This window comes from Bubalus kerabau, chromosome 15 (assembly GCF_029407905.1).
Source record: "Bubalus kerabau isolate K-KA32 ecotype Philippines breed swamp buffalo chromosome 15, PCC_UOA_SB_1v2, whole genome shotgun sequence".
Classification (NCBI taxonomy): domain Eukaryota; kingdom Metazoa; phylum Chordata; class Mammalia; order Artiodactyla; family Bovidae; genus Bubalus; species Bubalus kerabau.
Genome location: NC_073638.1, coordinates 54373692 through 54399392, shown reverse-complemented (window position 1 = coordinate 54399392; position 25701 = coordinate 54373692). Strand labels below are relative to the sequence as shown.

The 25701-nt window shown below is 39.2% G+C and overlaps 1 protein-coding gene across 1 annotated transcript in view; it reads left to right on the top strand.

Annotated features, from left to right (window-relative positions):
- Nucleotides 1–13018: 13018 nt before the first annotated feature.
- PGM2L1 (phosphoglucomutase 2 like 1) overlaps nt 13019–25701 on the top strand; it is a 60705-nt gene continuing 48022 nt past the window's right edge. Inside the window, exon 1 of the mRNA XM_055549077.1 lies at nt 13019–13436. Coding sequence (XP_055405052.1) covers nt 13326–13436 — 111 coding nt within the window. The 5' untranslated portion in view covers nt 13019–13325. The remainder of the gene's footprint in view (nt 13437–25701) is intronic.

The window sequence follows — 25701 nt, the reverse complement described above, 5'->3', positions numbered from 1 at the left end:
GGAAATGAATTAGTCCCTTACAACTATGAGGACAGGAGTGACACACTGAGGATGGCAGAGTTCTGAGCCACTGAATGCATCAACGCTGTTGTGGTCCCAACGCAGAGCTTCTAGTTATGGGAAATAGTATATTCCTCTAAGGTCATAACAGTTAGGGTTTGTTGTTATTTACAGCTGAAATATCCTAACAAAATTTCTTACAAGTTTCCCATGGATAGCTAAGAAATGAACACACTATCAAATTCTATTCAGTTTGTGATAACCATTCAGTTCAGTTCAGTTCAGTTGCTCAGTTGTGTCCGACTCTTTGCAACCCCATGGACAGCAGCATGCCAGGCTTCCCTGTCCATCACCAACTCCCGGAACTTGCTCAAACTCATGTTCATCGAGTCTGTGATGCCATCCAACCATCTCATCCTCCGTCGTCCCCTTCTCCCGCCCTCAATCTTTCCCAGCATCAGAGTCTTTTCAAATGAGTCAGCTCTTCACATCAGGTGGCCAAAGTATTGGAGTTTCAGCTTCAACATCAGTCCTTCCAATGAACACCCAGGACTGATCTTCTTTAGGATGGACTGGTTGGATCTCCTTGCAGTTATTTTGAAGCAAATCTGGAGACCTCAATATTGTTTCATTAAGAAATACCTTTAAGATTAACAATTTTGTTCAAGATATACAGAAAGAGCATTATCATACCTAAAAATGAATGACTCATTTCCACCAGTCATTTTATTTTATTTTTTGGCTGTGCCACATGGCTTATAGGATCTTAGTTCCCTGACCAGGGATCAAACCCATATCCCCTGCACTGAAAGGCAGATTCTTAACCACTTTTCTACCAGGGAAGTCCCTGAATAACTTATTATTACCATTATATACCCTGTCAATATTAAAATTTTCCAAGCTGTTTCATACCATATATATATATATATATGTATATGTACATGTATATGTGTATATATATATACACACATACATCAGAGAAGGCAATGGTACCCCACTCCAGTACTCTTGCCTGGAAAATCCCATGGACAGAGGAGTCTGGTGGGCTGCAGTACATGGGGTCGCTAAGAGTCGGACACGACTGAGCGACTTCACTTTCACTTTCATGCACTGGAGAAGGAAATGGCAACCCACTCCAGTGTTCTTGCCTGGATAATCCCAGGGACGGGAGAGCCTGGTGAGCTGCCATCTACAGGGTCACACAGAGTTGGACACGACTTCAGCAACTTAGCAGCAGCAGCATATACATACATACATATAGAGTGGGGTAATTTCCAAAATTTCATGTATGATTTTAATTTTGCTCATTTCCTTTACAGTTGAGTGCCTTGACTCCTTTAGGTTGTTTCATAATTTTGATGGCTGCTGCTGCGAAGTCGCTTCAGTTGTGTCCGACTCTGTGCGACCCCATAGACAGCTGCCCACCAGGCTCCTCTGTCCCTGGGATTCTCCAGGCAAGAATACTGGAGTGGGTTGCCATTTTCTTCTCCAATTTTGATGGCAAATTTATTTAAATCAGGATCAAACAAGTTACACAGATTGGATTTGAATGACATGTTTCTTAAGTTTGTTTTAATCTACAGTTTTCCCTCTCCCTGTTTTTTCCTTGTAATTTATTTGCTTCTCAAAAAAATAACATTTAAAATATCAATACCAGAAAAATTAGATTTTGTGGAAAAAATGACCACAAAAGAAAATGCACAAAGACAGAGGTTATGGAAACACTTGACATGCATGAAAACTTATCAATGAATCAAATCTTTGTTGTAAAATGTAAAGGGAAAATAATTTATTTTAAAACAATTTTAGACAAGATAAAAATAAGAGAGAAAACTAGGAAGAAATAGTATAAAATATAAAATTTATCATGCCAATAATTTAATTTGATAGAATTTACACCATAAAATATTTTCTTAATGAAAATTCATCATATTAACCTAATTCTGATGAGCTTCTTTACTCTCAAAATGTCTTAATGATTGAAATAGTGATGTTAAAATAGTAAAAAATAATCAAATCAGAATACTTAATATTTGTCTATGAGATATCCAAGTGAAAATACTTGATAGGATTGGGAGGCCAGAAGAGAGACAAAGGCTTGTGTCCTTGGTTGACAAACATGATCAATTAATTCATGATTGAAGCCACAGGAACATTAAAAAAAAAATCACCCAGGATAAATATGAAAATTAAGGGCTTCAGAGAGAACATGGATTTAAATAATGTACTGATAGAAGAAAAGCCAGCAATGCAGACAGCAAAGAATGTCATAAATTGTACAGGAAAAAAGTAGAGAATGTGATGTTTTGAATGCTATGGCAGCCTAGAGAATGTACCTCCAGACTTCCAACCATAGGGAAGGTAACTGATCAGGGTTCCCACTACCAGACTCTGTAATCTGCTGCTGTGTTTGCCACAGAACCATTCTACCCATTGATCTAGATGTTGTCTAAAGCATGCTGATATGCTCATCAACTTTCCAGAAAACATGCTACAGTTTCTAAGAGGTTAAGATGATAAACCCCTGATTATACATTATATAGTTTATACATATATAGTTTATATAATGTATATATATATAAATTATATACATTATATATATACACATTATCTATATACATTGTATAGATAATCTATATCAAGGTCTTGAGCCTCTATTTGCCACTTCTGCTAAATACCTACTGAATACCCATTCTTCTTTTTCCTTATCATTAGAAATTTGATTTCCCAGGAGTGGCCAGGTGACATACTTCTAACCAATGAGATGTAAGGGGAAAGTCTACTGGGTAGGGGTCATGGGAAAACAACTGCTTTTCCTGTATTAAAAGAAGATGGGTGGGCTAACTTGACTGACATACACTTTAAGCCCTTTACCTTTCACTCCTCTTTTATCTAGAATTCAGATACAATGATAAGGTGGTTTAGTGATCTTTTGAAAATAGTCTCTTTTTTTTTAAGAGCAATTCTAGGTTCACAGTAAAATTAAGTGAAAGAGTCGGACATGAAGACACACAGATTTCCCCAATACCCCTGCCTCTATACACACATAGTCAGCCTCTCCAACTATCCACATCCCCCACCAGAGTAGTAATTTGTTACAACTGATGAACTTACACTGGCACATCTTACTCACCTCAAGTCTATAGTTCACATTACCTTTTACACCTGGGGCTACCTATTCTATGAGTTTGGACAAATGAATTGTGACCTGTATCCACTGCTACAGTAGCATATGGAATAGTTTCACTGCCCCACAAATCCTTTGTTCTCTCATTCCTCTCTCCTCACTAACTCCTAACAAACAATAGTCTTTTTACTGTCTCCATAGTTCTGCATTTTAGAATCATACAATATTAGCCTTTTCAGATTGGCTTCTTTTGGCTTAAGTTTCCTCCATGTCTTTTCATGGGTTGATAGTTCATTTCTCAGGAGGGAAGAAGAGAGTTGACTCTTGGACAACACGGATTTGAATTGTCAGGGTATGTTTATATTGTACATATAATTTTATATTGTATATACATGTATAGCTTGGATTAGAATGACCTCTGTTGGCAAAGTGAACAGTATGAAATCTGGGAGGTGGAAACACAAATAAGGGGTTCAAGCATCTGTGGATTTTGGTAACTGCGGTTAGTCCTGGAATCAATCCCCTGCGAATATCGTGGGACAAATGTACTATGTGGTCCAGATAATACAAGTGTTTTTATCCATTCACCTACTAAAGGACATCTTGTTTGCTTCTAAGGTTTGGCAGTTACGAATAAAGCTACTATAAACATCCATGTGCAGGTTTTTGTGTAGGTATTAGTTTTCACCTCCTTTGGGTAAATACTAGGGAGTATAATTGCTGGATTTAATGGTAAGCGTATGTTTAGCTTCATGAGTGAGTGAGTGAGTAAGTGAAGTCGCTCAATCGTGTCCGACTCTGCGACTCCATGGACTGTAGCCTACCAGGCTCCTCCCTCCATGGAATTCTGATACTGTCAAAACTGTCTTCCAAAGCAGCTGTACTATTTTGCATTCCTAACAGCACCGAATGAGAATTCCTGTTGTTCCACATCCTTGTCAGCATTTGGTATTGTCAGTGTTCTGAATTTTGGCCATTCTAATATGTGTGTAGTGGTATCTCACTGTTGTTTTAATTTGCATTTTCATGATGACAAATTATGTGGAACATCTTTTCATTTGCTTGCTATCTGTGTATCTTCTTTGGTGAAATGTCTGTTAAGCTTTTTGGTCAATATATATATATATATTTTTTTGGTCCATTTTTTAAATTGGGTTGTCATTTTCCTATTGTTGAGTTTTAAGAATTCCTTGTGTATTTTGAATAACAGTCCTTTATCAGTATGTCTTTTACAATTATTTTCTCCCAGTCTGTATGTTTTCTTTTCATTCTTTTAGCATTGTCTTTCACAGAGCAGAAATTTTTAATTTTAATGAAGTCCAGCTTACCAATTCTTTCCTTCAGGGATTGTGCCTTTGGTGTTATATCCAGAAAGCCATCACCAAACCAAGGTCATCTGTCATGGCAAGGTGTAGAGGGAAAGGAAATGTTCTGTAGTTCTAAGACTAGGTTGCCGTTGTTTAGTTGCTCAGTTGTGTTTGACTCTTTTGCGACCCTGTGGACTGTAGCCTGCCAGGCTCCTCTGTCCAGGGGATTTTCTGGGCAACAATACTGGAGTGGGTTGCCATTTCCTTCTCCAGGGGCTCTTTCTGATCCAGGGATCAAACCTGCATCTCCTTCTCCAGAAAGCTTAAACTAAGTCCTCAACTTATTAGATATTACTTTCCTATTGTGAGATAATATCCACCCAATAGACATTATTAGATATTATTACAAGGTTTATAGCTGCAGGTGCTGGAATTCAAAAAGAATGTCCTTTTTGTTGTGCTTGTTACTTCAGTGGTATTTTTTCCATGGCAGTATGATAAAAGAGGCTTGATACTTGTCATTTTGATCTTTCAACATCCAAATATTCTTCTTATGGTTGCTGTGGAGAAGGATGGAGGGCAGGGATAGTTAGGGAGTTTGGAATGGATATGTACACACTACTATATTTAAAATGGATAATCAACAAGGACCTTCTGTATAACATATGGAGTTCTGCTCAATGTTATGTAGCAGACTGGATGGGAGGGGAGTTTGGAGGACAATGGATACATGTATATATATGGCTGAATCCTTTTGCTGTTCACCTGAAACTGTCACAACACTGTTAATTGACTCTAAATAATAATGAAATAATGAAGTCGCTCAGTCGTGCCCGACTCTTTGCGACCCCGTGGACTGTAGCCCACCAGGCTCCTCCGCCCATGGGATTCTCCAGGCAAGAATACTGGAGTGGGTTGCCATTTCCTTCTCTGTTGACTCTACCCCAATACAAAATAAAAAGTTTTTTTTTTTAAATAGTGAGATTTGTCTTATTTTATTAATTTTGCCTAACATGCCATATCCCCATTGCCTAACTCCTATTTATTCTTCAGTTCCAAGCTATGCTATAAAATGAAACCATTTATATCTGTTTGAAAGAAAATATTTAGGAATATGCTTAAGACTTGTAAGACCTCTACACTGAAAACTATATAATCTTGCTGGGAGAAATTAAAGAAACCTTTTAAAAATAAAGAGATACATCATCTTCATGAATTGGAAAACTCAGTATTGTTAAAATAACTATCCCCAAATTGATGTAGAGATTTAACACAATTCCAATCAAAATCTCAGTAGGCTTTTTGGGGGGTAGAAATTTACAAATTTACTCTAAAAATTACATGGAAATGCAAAGGATCTAGAAAACTCAAAGAATATTGAAAAATCAGGACAAAGTTGGAGGACTCAGGCTACCTGTTTTCAAATTTTACTATGCATAGCTATTACTTCTCTTAGGATACCTTGCATGGCCCTTCCAGTCTGGGTTAATTGTTTCTCTTCTGTTCTTCTGTAGTATTCTGGACTACCGTCATTAAAGCACTTACCACAGTGCATTTCAATGATGTATTATTTGCTTATGTTCCCCACCTTAGGTTTCATAAGGGCATAGACCACAATCTATCTGGTTTATCACTGAATCTGCGCCACCTGCAGAAGGGTGCCTGCACACTACAGACATGCAAGTATTTACTGCATTAAGTTGTACTTAAATAATTTTTATTAAAAAGTTAATATTTTAAAAGAAAATTCATAAAGATCATCTTTTGCTTGAGAACTATTCATACAACTAGCCAGGATTAGTTTATCTGGCTTAATTTTAAAAGACAGTAATATGGTAACCCACTCCAGTATTCTTGCCTGGAGAATCCCATGGACGGAGAAGCCTGGTAGGCTACAGTCCATTGGGTCGCAAAAGAGTCAGACACGACTGAGTGACTTCACTCACTTAATATTACCGTGGGGCTTCCCAGGTGGTGCTAGTGGTAAAGAACCTGCCTGCCAATGTAGGAAATGTAAGAGACGTGGGCTAGGTTGAGAAGATCTCCTGGAGGAGGTCATGGCAACCTACTCCAGTATTCTTTCCTGGAGAATCCCATGGACAGAGGAGCCTGGTGGGCTATGGTCCATAGGGCCACAAAGAGTCAGACATGACTGAAGCAACTTAACATGCATACAAGCACAATATTACCATGACAGAAATAAATAGATTAAGATCATGCAATTCAACTCAAAAAATTATACCAACCCTTTGGAAATTAAATGTCTTAAGCACATACAATATATTGCTCAGTAATTGTACTCCCAAGAAGCTAGATGTATGAAATAATGTAAAAGGCAAAAACAGCTTTATGAACAAAACGTTCATTGCTATTGTTATTTATTATAGAAAAAATGGAGACAAGCTAAGAGTCACACAAAATGAGATTCATTTAAAAAAATAATATGGCAGATCAACTTGATGTAGTATTTTACAGCCAAAGATGATTATCAAAATAATATAATAGCTCTTAAAATGGGTTTTTAAAATTAAACTTCCTGCTATAACTAGATAACAAAACTCAATTAATATTTTTCACCGTATTTTAAATCATGGGAGAAAGGTGACAAGCCAACAAGAAGTTACCAGGCCAAAAGTAAAGGAAAAAGAGAGGTAACGGTTGAAATGTAGCTTTTTTCCCGAAAGCATTTGTCAATCCTTAAAATTTTGAACCTGAAATTAAAAAAAACCTTTTGGGCAAGAAAGAAAATAAACCTTAGAGCCTGCAAAAGACTGAGAGTCTCAGGAGAAACTTCTCACAATATGTTGGGTCTTCACACCCAGAGTAAAGATAAAGTAGGAGAAAAATATCTTACACAGAATGACACCCTAAGCAGGGTAGTAAGAGCACCAGAGAATTATAAGCCTTAACATAGTTGAACTCAGGAACTTAGCGGAAGCAAATACAAATCCTCTCTAGATAAAAATACTTTCCTTGCTAGTCTAAACTTATTCACACAAATAGTTGGTCAAATATAATGTCCAACACAAACACAAAACTCACAAAGAAACCAGACTCTATAATCAAGAACTAGGCAAAGGGAACAAATTCACAAAGATTTCAGATACTGAACAACAATGCTGACTATAGATAAAGGACATGAGTCTGAGTGAACTCTGGGAGTTGGTGATGGACAGGGAGGCCTGGCGTGCTGCGATTCCTGGGGTTGTAAAGAGTCGGACACGACTGAGCGACTGAACTGAACTGAATATTGCATTATATAGGTTTATTATATTTTATTGGTCTATATATGGACATATGGGGTATTTCTGCCTTTTGGCTATTATGAATAATGCTGCTATAAACATTTACGTACAGTTTTTGTATAGAAATAATAAACTGGACTTCTTCAAGACAAAAAACTTCTGTTCTTCAAAGAGTATCAAAAAGAATATGGAGAATTCCCTGGGAGTCCAGTGGTCAGGACTCCGAGGTCTCACTGCCATGGTCCTAGTTTCAATTCCTGCTCGGGGAACTAAGATTCTACCAGTTATTGCCAATAAATAAATAAATAGGGATACTTAAAAAATACATGTATGAAAAGACAACCCACAGAATGAAAGGGTATATTTGCAAATCATATATCTGATTTGGCTGAGGGGCTATGTCCAGAAACATAAAGAAAAGTTACAACTCAATAATTAAACAATTTAAAAAATGGGCAAAAGATCTGACTAGACATTTCTCCCAAAAAGACAAATGGCCAACAAGTACATAAAAACAGACTAAACATGATTAATCTATAGGGAAATGCAAATAAAAACCACAATGAGAATCCACTTCACAGTCACTGAAATGTCTAGAATCAACTGAGATAATAACAAGTGTTGGAAAATCTATGGAGAAACTGGAACCCCAATACATTGCTGGTGGTGATGTAAATGGTGCAGTTACTATGGAAAACAGTCTGACTGTTTCTTAAATGATTAAACATAGAAGTTAGCACATGATCTGGGAAATTCATTCTTGGGTATATACAAAGGGAAATAAAAGCATTCTACACAAAAACTGTACATAAATGTTTATAGCAGTATTATTCATAATAGGCAAAAGGCAGAAATAACCCAAATGTCCATCAATGGATAAATAGACCAATAAAATATAGTAAACTTGAATATTCAGTTCAGTTCAGTCTCTCAGTCGTGTCTGACTCTTTGTGACCACATGAATCGCAGTATGCCAGGCCTCCCTGTCCATCACCAACTCCGAGAGTTTACCCAAACCTACGTCCATCGAGTTGGTGATGCCATCCAGCCATCTCATCCTCTGTCGTCCCCTTCTCCTCCCGCCCCCAATCCCTCCCAGCATCAGAGTCTTTTCCAACGAGTCAACCCTTCACATGAGGTGGTCAATGTACTGGAGTTTCAGCTTCAGCATCAGTCCTTCCAATGAACATCCAGGACTGATCTTCTTTAGAATGGACTGGTTGGGTTTCCTTGCAGTTCAAGGGACTCTCAAGAGTCTTCTCTAACACCACAGTTCAAAAGCATCAATTCTTCGGCGCTCAGCTTTATTCACAGTCCAACTCTCACATCCATACATGACTACTGGAAAAACCATAGCCTTGACTAGACAGACCTTTGTTGGCAAAGTAATGTCTCTGCTTTTTAATATGTTATCTAGGTTGGTCATAACTTTCCTTCCAAGGAGTAAGCGTCTTTATTATTCAATTACAAAAAGGAATGAAACACTGATACATCTACAACATGGATGAACTTTGAAAACACTAGGCTAAGTGAAAGAAGTCAGTCACAAAAGACCCCATATTCTTTGATTCTATTTATATGAAATGTTCAGAACAGGGAAACCAATACAGAAAGTAGATTAGTGGTTGCTTAGGTCTGGGAGTGGGAGATAGGGCAACAGGATAGCTCAAGGTGATAAAAATGTTCTAACATTTACTGTGGGGATGTTTGTGAATAAAACAAAAAAAATTGTATACATTAAATAGGTATATTGTTTGGCATGTGAACTATATCGCAATAAAGGTGTTTTAAAATCTGTAATGAGACACATCCTCATGGAATTCTACACTTCCATAAACCTAATAGGAGGTGCCTCCTTAGAGTTTGCACCCTAGGTTCTTTGCCTTGTTTCATCCTAATCCTAGGCATGCTCTGTATCTTTCCCCTTATACAAAGAAAACTACTTCTTATTTGTTGTTGTTGTATCCCTTGTCTCAGCAGAGGTTTTACATAAAGGAGCTAAAAGTAGAAAGTTGCTTACAAGATACTCATTTCCTTTCCTCTCCTCTCCCTTTTTTTTTTTTTTAAATACAGCATTCACTAGAATTTATGACAAGCATCTTTGGGAACAATAAGAAAATATTCCTCTTTTCAGAGTGATCACAGGCAGAATGATAGATTTCTTCCGATTTTAAAGTTTTAACATAGGAGGGTAACAAGACCTGAGCTCCGTTTGGTGGCAGTGTTTCAAGGAACTGGTAGCATTTAGAGGGGATGGCCATGTGCCTAGACAGAAGCTTTGGGGTTTGTAGCCTCAGTCAAGTTTCCTGGCCATACCTGAACGCTATGCAAGGGGAAAGCTGTCAGACTTCAAGACCACTATGACCCTGGACAATTTAGATGTTAGCAGAAACCTTGATGATCTAGAGCTATCTGCTCCTCCTCTTTCCCCAGTATCATTTAAAGCCTGGGCTGGAGATGAGAGACTCTGATATTGATGAAAATTTAATTTCTTGCTACCCTGACCAAAAGAGAACTTTGAGTGTCTTAATTAGATTTTTTAAAACAATAAATAAAAGGTATATATTAGGACCAAGAGAGATATTCTCTTCCATAACCACAGAGTTGTCACATTTAGCAAATAAAAATACAGGATACTGGGCAAATCCCAACAGAAATGAAAGCTTCTGAGCTTCCCTGACTAGGAAAACTATTGTATTCCCTCTTCTGGACACACTTACATACTGTTCTTGAATTTGATGAGTTCTGGATCCTCTTGTTTATCCTTCAAATCCTAAGCAACAAGTTGGAGATGTTGGGCAAAGTTTCTGGTAACTAGTTTATGTCTGTCATGATCTTGCTGATAAAAATGGGGACTAGTTAATTCTGGTATTGAATTAAAACTTGCATTTCTCCCATCCTTTATACTTGCCCTATACAGTTTCACCTCTTGAAAGTTCTGTTGACTCAGTAGTGTTTCTCAGAATTGAATTAGGGTTGTCTTATAAAAACCACTGCTTAATCACATTTTATATATATATATATATATACACAAATCATCATTGGATCTTGTTAAAATGAAGATTCTGATTCAATAGAATTGGGATGGGGCTTGAAATTTTTTTTTTTTTTTTTTTTTTTTTGGACTTCTCTGGTGGCTCAGACAGTAAAGCGTCTGTCTAGAATGCGGGACACCCAGGTTTGAGCCCTGGGTTAGGAAGATCCCCTGGAGAAGGAAATGGCAATCCACTCCAGTACTATTGCCTGGAAAATCCCATGGACAGAGGAGCCTGGTAGGCTACAGTCTATGGGATCATAAAGAGTCAGACACAACTGAGTGATTTCACCTTCACTTGAAAATTTTTATTTCTTATTAAGCTCCCAGAGGACTGATTCTCCTATCACACTTTGAGTAGCAAGATTATGACCACTTACGTCACAATCAATAGGTATTTGTTAAATATGCAAGTACCTAGGCCCTGTCCCAATGTACTGATTCAGAATCTCTGGGACACTGTCCCAGAGGACAAACTCCTAGGGAGACCCTGACCTCTACCGTTTTCTCTACTTACTAATTTTTTATCCTTTAAAGCCCATTACTAGTCCCTTCTGCCACTTGATGCTCTTACAGACTACCTCACACCCTAAATTCTTAACAGTTGTCTGTGGCAAGCACTTGCTGTTTATCATGAGCTCTTTTCTTGTATACATATGGTCTTCCCAGACAGATTTCATTCTTTCATTTTTTATTTTTGAAATGAACAATTCTATTATATATTTTCTCTTAGCCTCGGCCCCTAGCATAAAACTTCGCATAGAGTACATGTTTACTTAACATTCATCACGGACAATAATGGTGATGATAGTGAGTGATGAATTTTTCTCCAGGACTCATGTGTATTTCCCAGGCCTAGTGTGAATAAAAGAACCTGCTGATTCTGTAAAGGAAATACTTAACTGACTAGCAAAAACTGTAATTCCCAACTATGGCACACTATTTTTCAGGGATGGGTAATACAATCCTTCTATACCTTGGTATTTGGGATTTTACTATGATAAATGGCATTTTTAAAGGAAATACTTTGAATTTATTATATCTTTTATCTGTGAACGTCCAAGTACTTTAAAGCCATTTAAGTTACTGCAGCCAAGGTGTAAATACTATTACACTCTCCTTGCAAAAAAACTGATGACAGAAAGAGTCACTTGGTCAAAATCGTAGAGCTACTGTTTAAGAAGCTACACCAAGAGACTCAGGAGCAGCTGTATCTGACAGGTAAGGACTTGTCAGCATCTCCCACACCTGTTCTGAGACTTGAAAGGTGAACATTCTGTAGAAGAGAGGAGGCCAAAATAAGGAGAAATTTAAGACTATTTCTTTTCGATCTTTCTTCTTGCTCCATATTCCTGTTGCCAGTACTCTTTGCACGCTAACGCTTATTCATTTTTGTGTTATGGTTAAATGCTGACACATCTTCCCTCTTTCACAACTTGGTTGTTTTTCCCCAGTTACCTTGTTCTCCATACCTCCTAGTCCACTGTAGCAGCAGAGCAAAATGAGCTGCTGAGACCTGAAATGAGGTTGGATTGCTCGTTCGACTACTTGTGAATTCCGCCTTTGAAAAAGTCAGTTCACACAGAGGCAGCTTCCTCTTTGTGTGTAAAATGAGAATGGATCACGTCCTTTTTACTGTCACACGATGGTTTAGACGACAGAAGGCGATTCGTAAACTGTAAAGTACTGAATAGATATCAGCTGTACCCTTCCTGCATCTGCCCTTGTTTAATCTAATTGAAGCCCAGGGACACAACTGCAGTGGACCTAACGCGGACAGGGCGTTTCCATAGGGAACAACCTAGAGGTGTAGCTTTTTTTCCTTTGCGAAAACGCAGGGCAAGGAGCTGCTGGGAGTTGTAGTCTGCGGTGGTCTTTACACGCCTCGAGGTTGGGGGGGGGGGACGAAGAACTACAACTCCCGTGAGGCCATGCGGGGACAGCCCTCGCACTCTCCCGCCAGGCGCGCTCCCCAAGACGAAACAGGAGGGGGCCTTCGCGCGCAATGGGGATTCACAAAAGCGAGCTCTGAGGCGGGCGCATCGTGGTGGACATGGCGTCTGATGCAGAAAAGGAGACGCGTGGGGGGTGGGGGGGATTGTAACAAGAATAAGACACGTGGAAAAAGGCAAATTAAGAAATAAAATGGCCATACCCCTATTCCTCACCCCGCAGCAGAGTCCTAAATCGCGCCGCTGGGAAGGCGTCGGGAGCGCGCTTCCCGGCTCGCGCCCCGAGTCCCGGGAGCTTAAATCGGCTGGGAAGGGGCGGGGCCAGAGGCGCGAGGGCGGGGCCTAAAGCTGCGAAGGCGGCGGTAGCGGCGGCGGCCACGACCCAGACATCTGGGGCTGTTGTTGTTCTCTCGAGGTGGGACCGCCTCAGTCCGTTCGCCCAGAGAGACCAGGAGCTCGTCTAGTGGGAAGAACGCGGCCGCGTCCCCACTCTCTCCTGTTTCCCCAAAGCTGCGGCAGGACCTGGCACAGACGTCCTGCGGTTGGTCTCCGATGTCTTTCAGTGAGGAGGGGGCGTCGAGATCCCGGTGAGCGCACGTCAAGCTCCTCCAGCTCGGTGTCTCCGCTGGATCCCCATTCACGCACCCCAGACTGGCTGCCATGACTGAAAACGCAGAGGGAGACCTGAACTCCAACCTGCTCCACGCCCCCTATCACACTGGGGACCCTCAGCTAGACACAGCCATCGGGCAGTGGCTCCGTTGGGATAAGGTGGGTACCTGGTCAGCAGGGCATCCTCCCCCTCCTCCTGCACGCCCTCCCACACCGTGTACGCCCTTGCCGGTCCCCACCCGGTGCTCGGCAGGCTGTGGGGGAGATGGCTCAGGCCATGCGGCGGGAGCTAGCGGAGCTGGGCGTTGCCACCCACCTATGCCTGGGCTGCCTCCCTGGGGCCGTCTGAGCTGGGAAAGGACGCCTGGAGTCGCTTCCTTTTGCAGGGCGACAAATTGCTACCTTCCTTCCCCCTCCCCCCTTCCCGCCCCCCTTCAAGTGTATATCATGTCCCTTTTCTCCAAAAAAATGATAATAATTAATCATCATCATCGTGTACCCTTAATAGAGATATTTCCTTCCCCCTTTCTTCTCCCTTGACTTCCTTCTCCGCAAATCTGAAAGTGGGTGTTTTGTGTGTGTGTGTGTGTGTGTGTGTGTGTGTGTGTGTGTGTGTGTGTTTTCCGCCTTCTGGGACAATATCGAACCACTATCTGCTTTAGCGCTGGTCTGGTGTGTTTCCACCTTACGTCGCTAGGTAGTCGCTGGTATCGCTCCCGCTCCCGTGTATTCTCTAATACCACCTTTTGCTCTTGAGAAAGATAAGAGTTCTCTTTTTTCCTCTGGCCAGAAGTTATTTTCTGAAAGTATCCTCTTCCAAAAATCATGTTTTCCAGGTTTCATGCGATACTCCGGATACAGACTTGTATCCATTCCTCCTCTGTTGCCCTACCCCTACTCTCTCTGAATTGTTGCGGTGTTTTCATCTTGTGGAGGCATATGGGATGGATATTTGAGAGCTAGAATTAAAATGCAGCCATCTCACTTGTAAAGAGGTCCTTAGCTCCAACAGAGGAAGACGATCCAAGCTTTTGCTTTGTCGAGTATATTAAATACATTTGTTGAAGTAGAGACGGCAGCGTATTTTAAATGGAATTAATAATACTGAATTAAAGAATTAATGTGGTCATATGTGAAATCATGTTATTCAACTTTCTAAAGGATTATTAGCCTTCTGAAAAAGTTTTATTTTCACTTTGTTCAGTCATTCATGCGTTCAGCAAAAAATATCCATTGAGCATTGGGTAATGTTTCAGGGCCTGTTGGGTCCAGGGTATGTTAGTGGTGAGGAGGCTAGAAAGGGTTCCTACCCTCAAAAAGCCTTCAGTCAGCAGATAAGGAAGACCAACAAATAAGCGATTACTTGTTTAGTATTACATGGTCATATGTATCTTGGACATTCTAATTCTTCCTCTGGAGTCTAAACCAGTGCATTTCAAACTCTTGAAGTGCATGCAGATCACCTGGAGATCTTTAAATGCAGATTGTGATTTAGGAGGCCTGGGGTGGGGTGTGAGATTCTGCTTCATAATGGACCACACTGTGGACCACACTTTGAGTAGCAAGGCTCCAGAATGTTCTGAATGAGCTACTAGAGAGCTAACACCCTCTTTGTAGGATTTGACCATTTATACAAAAAATACATATGTACACACACTTTTTTCAGTCATGTACAAAATCTGTGGTATCTCATTGATTACAAGGATGTGAAAAATGCAAATAACTTTAAATCCATTTTGCCTGTTTTTATTATTGCCTGCTGTGAATATAGTTCCTTGTCGTGGAAGGATACAAAAGAAGTGAAGATTTACAGATTACTCTTCTGCTTTTGGTTCATTAGGGAGGAGGAAGCCTAGTAGGAAAAAAGAGCTAAGGCTTAGCATACTGTAAATTATATATGCTGTAAACTGACCATATATATCTCTTTAGCGGAGAAATCTAAATTACAAATGAATTTTATCTCTATAGGTTTAATATAGTTAATTGCTATTGTTTAAAGCCATCTGCTGTCAGTAAAGAAATGTGATTGCACTTGTGTCTGTGAAGTGAAAGGAAGATGTATGACATTCAAAGACACTTGTAGAATTCCAACACAATTTAATTTACTGCTAACTATTATGTGTGTCGAAGCCTTTGGCCCTTCAACAATAGGAGTTTGTTTCATTGCCACAGGTGAAATCTTTTGTTCTATTTAGGTGCCAATTTTGACTATATTTTTTCTAATGGGTCTTTTGATTTTTAAAAATATTGGCTGAGTGAATTAATATTAATTGTTCATGCTGTACCTAGATATTGTTGGGTATACTGAAATGTGACAAGACTATGAAATACATATACATGTAAAAAGATTATGCTGGGATGGTATTGGTGGCAATTTAATGGTTTATAGGCAGTTGGTTTTTATAGGAGTTTAAAAATAGTGACCTGTGGACTGGGATAGTCAAGGAAGACAATAAGAAGATGGGATACATATAAAAAGAATGGGGATAGCCCTCACCGAAAATGGAAGAGAAATTAATTTATATTTAAAGGGCCTTCTATATACAAGGTACTGACTGAAAACCTGTGGGAGGCACAAAGATTAATTAGATATGGATCGTATCGTCAAAGAACATAGAAGGGAATATAAAACAAAAGCTTACAAATATAATACACGTAGCAAGTAACAAGTGCTTTTAACAGATTTAAATAAGTTTAATAATTATTTAATAAAAATAATATTTACTTAACCAATGGAGAAGGCAATGGCACCCCACTTCAGAACTCTTACTTGGAAAATCCCATGGACGGAGGAGCCTGGTAGGCTGCAGTCCATGGGGTTGAGAAGAGTTGGACATGACTGAGCGGCTTCACTTTTCACTTTCACTTAACCAATTCCTCTCTCAATGGGAAAAATGCTTTTAATTAGTAAGGAAAGATACATCTATTGTAGACTAATAGTGTAGGTCAGCTAGGCTATGGTGTCCCAGGGCACTGAAATGTGGAGTGCAGAAATGTGAAACAATAGTTTGGATTTACAGCATTTATTGCATTACATGTTAGTGATGACATGTGTGGTCTTCCAGCATAGAGAAAGTGAGGTAATACCTGATTAATACCTATTTATTTTCTTATAGTGAAAAAAAGAATCTACCAAATGCCCTGATCCTTGATGACTCTGGTGAGATACATAGTACCAAGTCATAAGTTGATCTAAAAGCAATTTGTTACTTGCCCAGGTCACTAATATTGCTAGTTTTAGTCATGGTGGGTGGTGTTCTTTGAAATTTCTTCATAAAACAGGTGTTATCTGTGATAAACCCTTCAGAATTAGTTAAAATTTAGACTTGTCAACATTGAGAGGAAGAATATTCCAAGCAGAGATAAAAACATTAATGTGTGTACTTAGAAAATTTATTTCTGCAGTAGCTTAGGGTACATAGAAACTGTTGGAAAGGCATGTAGACCAGGTCATAGAAAGGCGTTAGTATGTGGTTAGTGGCCTTGAATAAAGGTATATGAAAGTGTTAAAACAAAAATAGTGCAATAAGACAGGGTGTTTATTGGGGAGGTCCCAGGTACCCCTTGCTGTTGCTATGGAGTGACATTCTTTTGTTCTGTTTACTATAGTCCAGGATCTGACCCTTGGTTCTTATGCCTTCAGACTAATGTGTTAGTCTGTCTTGTTTCAGGATGGACTCATGCTCTTCAAGGTCACAGTAACTGATGTCAGAATTCAGAAAGCTGTTTTATTAATTTATGGTACAGATGTAATATAGATGAATTTGTCTCAGTCAGGCCATTTTCTAGATGCACCATAAGGGAAGTGAAAGAATCTGAAGATTTGTAGTGATTATGAAATCAAATCACAAGGAGTCCAATATATGGCGTAAATGTTTAACAGCATTAGCCTGTAATAAGTAAATGCATCCATCTCTCTGATGGGACTGTTCTACCACTGGAATCCAACAAGTCTGTGGATCGAAGTGTTCCTCCTCCAGCCAGGGCACAGATGACACCGCTACAGTGCTCCCCCTTCTATCTTTTAGGGGTAAGGTCCCCACTTCCTTCCTAATGCTTTCATACATTCTATCAGATTACAGACGAGTCTTGCTGGCTAGAAGCTAGGTTCTCTATAAACATGACAACTCTCTCCTGTTTTTGATATACTGTAAATTTTACCATTTTTGATAACAGTCTTATCAAAGACATTAAGCCCTGTCCAAGTTTGGGTGTGTAAATGTGGGTAGGGAGTGGGATGGGACCCAGGGCAGAGCTGCTCAGCCAGCTGTAGTGGCAACAACTATATACATGTTGACAACAGTGTGGAGGCAAGAATTGGCCATGGCATTTTGAGAAATAACAAGTAGAGTGCTGTGGTCTCTGAAGGTAGGTTTATGTTGAGAAAGAGTAGAATGTAAAGATAGATTAATTAGGTTACGGTTATGAAATGCCTGAAAATAGAAATAAAAGACTTCATCCTAAAGTCAGTGATTTTCAAACATCTAGCAATGAAAGTTTTCAAGCAAAATACAGCCCGCATTTTTTTAAAAGTGGTGAATGAATTTCCTTTTAAATTATCATTGTGTGATGGAAAACACACCCATGAAGCACCTTTACAGAGGTTGTCTAGTCCAGTTTCATTGTGCAGAGACCCAAAGAAGTGGAAATTATCAATGGTGGTGGATAGAACCTGAATCAGAACTTGAATCTGCCACCTAGTTCAATACAGTTTTTATAATGGCTTAATTGCTAAGTCGTGTCTGACTCTTGTGACCCCCATGGACCCCATGTGACCCTGCCAGGCTCCTTTGTCCATGGGATTCTCCAGGCAAGAATACTGGAGTGGGTTGCTATTTCCTTCTCCATTTTTTTTTTATAATAGTAGTCTATATTACATTTTTTGTTAACCTTTTTCTAATACTTTACATAATTTGGCATTTGATCAATGAAGAATACTTATACCTTGTTAATTTTGGAAAATATTAGTGGTTATTACTTGAACTTATTTGTGTAGTGTTTCAAACCTTGATGATCTAAATAATTTGATATTCACAGCAACCCTGTATGGTAGGCAGGTTAGGTGTAGTTATCCCCACTTTTACTACTAAAGAAACTTAGTTTCAGACAAGGAAAATGACCTGCTCAAGGACATATGGCTTTTAAGTGGTAGACTTGGAACTAAACCTAAGGATATCTGATCTTTAGCTTTCTTATCACTGTACTAGACTCTGTAACTGGAATGTTTTATAGTTGTTAGTGACATCATAAACCAAGTTTCAAGGACCTCATTAAAACCATTTTATTGGTTTTTGTAAAAGCTGAAGTAGACTATAATATTCTGCAAAATAAATTGCCATGGAATTTTTTTTTAAAGAGCTGAATTTGCTGCTTAACAGTTGCTTTGGTTTCCTTGGCAACAACATTCTCCTTCTGTCCAAGATATTTAGTATGTAGAAATAAGGGTTTGGAGATATATATACATATATATATGTAATATGTATATATGTATGTGTATGTATATGTGTGTGTATATATATATATATACACAAACACACATACACACATTTATTTGTTCCTTTTGTATATTTCCAAATTTCTTACATTTGCTTTTTAGTTTCTACAATTTTATTTTTAAATTTATTATTTATTTCAAAGAAATACATGCTTATGTTTTTTTAAAAAATAGTAAATAGAGATTATAATGGAAAACAGTGTTCCTACTTACCTCTTCTCATCCTCAGTTTGCTCCTTAGAACCCATTTTTGACTTCTTAGTTACTGTCATGACCATAAAAGCTAGTACCACTATTCCTTGATTTATTTTACATACTATCTGTCAGATGCATGCTGTGAAAAATGAGAGCTCACTCACCCTGTTCTCTGTCCTGACTAAATTACATTATGCCCTTAGTTTTAGTTATTCTTTTGAAAACTTAAATAATTTAATTAGTGCTAACAAAGTCTCCAGGACCCTAAGCCCAACTCACAAACACAGAGCTCCCAATTAGCCGTTCTGTTTGAGAAGAGATTAGCAGAAAACATGCCCATGTATTAAAAACCAGAGAAAACCCATACCAGCTTCCCAGAAAAACTGGTGGATATCAGTGACTTACCAAGGATCAAGTTATGTAAAGAAAACAAGCAGCATGAAGAGTAAAAACAAAGCAATGGACCCAGAAAAAACCAAGGTAAAGGAACATAACAACTTAAAATCAATTTTAAAAGGTAATTATTCTATCAAATAAAGATGCTATGTAAAAGGAACAGGAAAGAAGAATGAGCTCTTGGAAGTTAGGGGGCAAAAAACTGTATCCCTTCACCCCCTGCCAAATGCAATAGAAAATATAAAAGTTCAAGTTGAAGAAACCTATGGCAAAAGGAAATAGAAAATATGAGAGAAGCTGACATGAAGGAACCACCCCAGGAGTCCATTGTAAAGAAATCACACATGACAACTGTGCACTAGTTCGACGCTGGGCTTTAAAGAAATGTATCTTAAAAGAGAATGCAATGTCTGTGCCATCAGAGAGAGCTGGAAGATGTTAATGATAATGATGAAGATGGCATGTTATTTCTGGCAACAGCAACATCAAAAAAAGAAAAGCAGTTAACCACAGATGGAAGAAAGGGAGGAAGGGGAGGAGGGAGGGCAGGGAGGAAGGAAGGAAAACAGACTTGAATAAGCAAGTTATGGTTCAAAAGTGAGGCAAACTAAAATAGGGTGTGATTTTTAAAGACTTAATTGATGGAGCTTAAGGGGAAAAAAATCCATTTGATCTCAGCACCTTCAGGCGACCAAGGTGAGCCTGGAAAGATGAAATTTTATCCAAGCTCAGGGTCTGTAGGTAACAATATTTAGATAATCTTAATCTAATACTTGCAGTATTTTCAGTTTTGAGGATTAATCTGAAGACAAAACAGAAAATTTAAATTTTTATTGTGGTTAAAAACACATAAAATTTACCATCTTCACTGTTTTTTAAGTGTGGGACTTCTCTGGTGGCTCAGATGGTAAAGCGTCTGCCTACAATGCGGGAGACCTGGGTTCTATCCCTGGGTCGGGAAGATCTCCTGGAGAAGGAAATTGCAACCCACTCCAGTCTTCTTGCCTGGAAAATCCCATGGACAGAGGAGCCTGGTAGACTACAGTCCATGGGGTCGCAAAGAGTCGGACGCGACTGAGCGACTTCACTTTTTCAATAGCATTAATCAGATTCTCATTTTTATGAAACAGATCTCCAGAACGTTTTTGTCTTGTGAATCTGAAACTCTGTACTCATTAAAGAAGTCCCCTTACCTCCATTCCCTCTGGCCCCAAAACACAGTGTTAACAACAGGGGAAACAGGTGGGGTAGGAGGGTTTAAGGGAACTTCCTGTACTACCTGTTCAATTTTCTGTAAACCCAAAATTTTTCTAAAAATTCAAGTCTTTGATTAAAAAAAAATACTTGAAAGGGAAAGGATTCTTATTTGAGAGCACCCTCTTCTTTCCCATCTGAAATGTCAAAATAGGTAGACTGACTACTCCTTCCTTTTATTTAGGGTCTTCTTTGCCCTGTTTTTTCTTTCAAAAAGGAGTTTTGTTTAGTTCCTTTAAGTTTTCTACAAGGCCATTAGAAATCTATTTGGTTATATTTTTAATCTAGAATTATTTTTTCCCCATCTCTTCCTTTCCTCCTATTTGAAAAATCAGAGAGCCAAGAGAAGCTAACGAAAAGGAATTTGTCTTTATTTGCCTCTTCCAAATTATACTTAAAAAGTTAAAGTGAAAGTGTTAGTTGCTCTGTAGTGTCTGACTCTTTACGACCCCATGGACTGCAGCCCACCAGGCTCCTCTATCCATGGGGTTTCCCAGATAAGCATACTGGAGTGGGTTGCCATTTCCTCCTCCAGGGGATCTTCCCGACCCAGGGACTGAACCCAGATCTCCCACATTGCAGGCAGATTCTTTGCTGCCTGAGCCACCAGGGAAGTCATGGGAAAGTAGTAGTCGCTTAGTCTTGTCTGACTCTGTGACCCCACGGATGGACTGTAGCCCACCAGGCTCCTCTGTCCTTGGACTTCTCCAGGCAAGATACTGGAGTGGGTTACCATTCCCTTCTCTAGGGAATCTTCCTGACAGAGGGATTGAACCCAGGTCAAATTCTTTACTGTCTGAGCCATGACTGGGACTGGACTGCCACAACAAGAGACACCTATGCTTATAAGATACATTAAATTAACCAAAGAATGTAAATGTTATTAAATGCCTCTAACTCGGATTTTCATGGTCTCTCCCTGGAAAATCTAAATTTGATTTATCTATCCTTGTGGGAAGACAGTGTGTTTTGCTTATTTAGTTGTTTTTATTTATTTCATATGTCTGTTCTATATTGTAGAAACACTTTTTCCCCCAAATAAAAGGTTGGGTAGTAATTTAGTGTAGATTTTGCTAAAGAAGTATTTTTTTCCATTAGTTACTCTCTGCATTATTGCTAATTAGAACTGAAGCTGCTGCCCTCTGGTGTTGGGAGTTAATGAAGAAAATGATTAATGCTGGTGGAAAGGATACAGATAGTGTATCCAGTCTTGCATAGGCTCTCTTATACCAAGTAATTTAATGAGGACTATATCTTGCCAAACAAAACTATGAAAATGGTCTTATTGAATGTTTAAAAGAGTATGAAAATTATAATGTAAATGAAAAATACTGTGCTGCTTAGATGCAAAGTCATCTTAGCTTTCAGCTCACCAGACTTTGTTAGAAAATCTTTTCAGTGTAAGTGGTAGTTTTGTGGTTTCTGCTTCAGAATTTTCTCATGTAATTTTCCCTCTGAAATATTTTATTATTTATTGCAGGTAAAAACTATTAAAAACCTAAATGCCCACCAATCAGAGAAAGGATACATAAACTAGAATACTGCAGCAGTTGAAAACCTATCAGGGAAATTAAACTAAACAGGGGACTTGCAATAACAATGAAGAGATTTTTTTAAATTGAGGTATAGTTGATATACAATATTATATGTCAGGTGTACAGCATAGTCATTCAAAATTTTTATAAATTATATTCCATTTGAAGTTATAAAACATTGGCTATATTTCCTGTGATGTACAATGTATCCTTGTAGTTTATTTTAAACCTAGTAGTTTGTACCTCTTAATCACCTACCTCTATTTTGCCGCTCCTCTCTTTCCTCTCCCCATGGGTTTTTCTCTGTATCTGTGAATCTGTTTCTATTTTGTTATATTCATTTGTTTTATTTTCTGTATTCCACATATAAATGATCACATACGGTATTTGTCTTTCTCAGTCTTATTTTATTAAGCACAATACCGTCCAGGTCCATCCATGTTGTTGCAAATGGCAAAATTTCATTATTTTTTATGGGTAAGTACTTTTGCATTGTGTGTGTATGTGTGTATTACATCTTCTTTATCCATTAAGCTGTTAATGGACACTTGGGTAGCTTCCATAGCTTGGCTATTGAAATACTACTGCTGTGAACATTCAGTTCAGTTCAGTCACTCAGTCATGTCCTACTGTTCACGACCCCATGGACTGCAGCACACTAGGCTTCCCTGGCATTCACCAACTCCTGAAGCTTACTCAAACTCATAACCATCGAGTCATTGATGCCATCCAACCATCTCATCCTCTGTCATCCCCTTCTCCTCCCACCTTGAATCTTTACCAGCATCAGGGTCTTTTTCAATGATGCAGTTCTTCACATCAGGTGGCCAAAGTATTGAAGCTTCAGCATCAGTCCTTCTCATGAATATTCAGGACTGATTCCTTTAGGATTGACTGGTCAGCCACTGTTTCCACTGTTTCTCCATCTATTTGCCATGAAGTGATGGGACCAGATGCCATGATTTTCGTTTTCTGAATGTTGAGCTTTAAGCCAACTTTTTCACTCTCCTCTTTCACTTCTATCAAGAGGCTCTTTAGTTCTTCTTCACTTTCTGCCATTAGGGTGGTATCATCTGCATATCTGAGGTTATTGATATTTCTCCTGGCAATCTTGATTCCAGCCCAGCGTTTCTCATGATGTACTCTGCATATAAGTTAAATAAGCAGGGTGATAATATACAGCCTTGATGTACTCCTTTTCCTATTTGGAAAAGTTGTTGTTCCATGTCCAGTTCTAACTGTTGCTTCCTGACCTGCATACAGGTTTTTCAAGAGGTGGGTCAGGTTGGTCTGGTATTCCCATCTCCTTCAGAATTTTCCACAGTTTATTGTGATCCACTCAGTCAAAGGCTTTGGGATAGTCAATAAAGTAGAAATAGATGTTTTTCTGGAACTCTCTTGCTTTTTCCATGATCCAGCGGATGTTGGCAATTTGATCTCTGGTTCCTCTGCTTTTTCTAAAACCAGCTTGAACATCTGGACATTCACAGTTCACATATTGCTGAAGCCTGGCTTGGAGAATTTTGAGCATTACTTTACTAGCGTGTGAGATGAGTGCAATTGTGTGGTAGTTTGAGCATTCTTTGGCATTGCCTTTCTTAGGGATTGGAATGAAAACTGACCTTTTTCAGTCCTATGGCCACTGCTGAGTTTTCCAAATTTGCTGGCATATTGAGTGCAGCACTTTCACAGCACCATCTTTTAGGATTTGAAATAGCTCAACTGGAATTCCATCACCTCCACTAGCTTTGTTCATAGTGATGCTTCCTAAGACCCACTTGACTTCACATTACAGGATATCTGGCTCTAGGTGAGTGTGAATGATCACACCATCATGATTATCTGGGTCATGAAGATCTTTTTTGTACAGTTCTGTGTATTCTTGCCACCTCTTAATATCCTCTGCTTCTATTAGGTCCATACCATTTCTGTCCTTTATTGAGCTCATCTTTGCATGAAATATTCCCTTGGTATCTCTAATTTTCTTGAAGAGATCTCTAGTCTTTCCCATTCTTTTGTTTACCTCTATTTCTTTGCATTGATCGCTGAAGGAGGCTTTCTTATCTCTCCTTGCTATGCTTTGGAACTCCGCATTCAAATGGGTATATCTTTCCTTTTCTCCTTTGCTTTTTGCTTCTCTTCTTTTCACAGCTATTTGTAAGGCCTCCTCAGACAGCCGTTTTGCTTTTTTGCATTTATCTTTTGTGGGATGGTCTTAATTCCTATTTCCTGTACAATGTCATGAACCTCCGTCCATAGTTCATCAGGCACTCTATCAGATCTAGTCCCTTAAGTCTATTTCTCACTTCCACTGTATAATCATAAGGGATTTGATTTAGGTCATACCTGAATGGTCTAGTGGTTTTCCCCACTTTCTTCAATTTAAGTCTGAATTTGGCAATAAGGAGTTCATGATCTGAGCTACAGTCAGCTCCCGGTCTTGTTTTTGCTGACTGTGTAGAGCTTCTCCATCTTTCGCTGCAAAAAATATAATCAATCTGATTTCAGTGTTGACCATCTGGTGACATCCGTGTATAGAGTCTTCTCGTGTTGTTGGGGTTCAGTTTGTGTCAAATGCTTTTTCTGCATCTACTGAGAAGGTCATGTTTAGTTTTTTTTAATTAGAACTTTATTTTTTAAGCAGTTTTAGGTTCACAGCACAATTGAAGGTAAAGTATATAGAGAGATTTCTCATATTCTCCCTACCCTCACTCATGGATAGCTTCCCTCATTATCAACATCCCCCACCAGTGTGGTACACTTGTTAGAATTGATAAACATACACCGACACATTAACCGCCCAAAATCCACTGTTTCCAGTATGCTGTTGAGCCTCACCCCACAGACCTTCATGCCTTGTATTTGCCTAGCCTCAAGGCTGAAGAAAGAGCTCAAAGTCAGCAACAGAGACATCAATGATTTAATGGACAGGGGCATCTTACATGTCTGAAGCAAGGCCCTGGAGCAACACCCCATCATGTATGGCAGATGGCATGGCAGTAGTCTTAGTTATTGGGGAAGGCAGTGAGGGAATTTACCAGTTACCAAAGGAAATTGATGTCAGGTTGGCACATCAGTTACCAGGGAAACCAGCAGAGGAGCATCACTGCCCCTAAAATAAACTATCATATTGGAGCTGTTCTGATCTGGAGATTAGAGCAATCACTAGCTGGGGCTGGGGGCAAGTATGTCTCTGTGATTAGGAAGGAAGGTTAGTCATGTGAGTAGAGCGTAGGTGAAGCAGGGAGTGATCGAATAGGGTGTATTCAGGGAGGAAGAGAACAGCCATCTTGGCCAGGCTTATTATACATATGTTTTATTCTTGGTAGTGTACATTGTATGGGTTTGGACAAATGTGTAATGACGTGTGTCTACCATTTTATTATCATGCAGAATAGTTTCACTATCCTAAGAATCCTCTCTCTCTGCTTAGTCATGTCCGACTCTTTGTGACCCCATGGACTATAGCCCACCAGGTTCCTCTGTCCATGGGATTTTCCAGGCAAGAATGCTGGAGTGGGTTGCCATTTCCTCCTTCAGGGCATCTTCC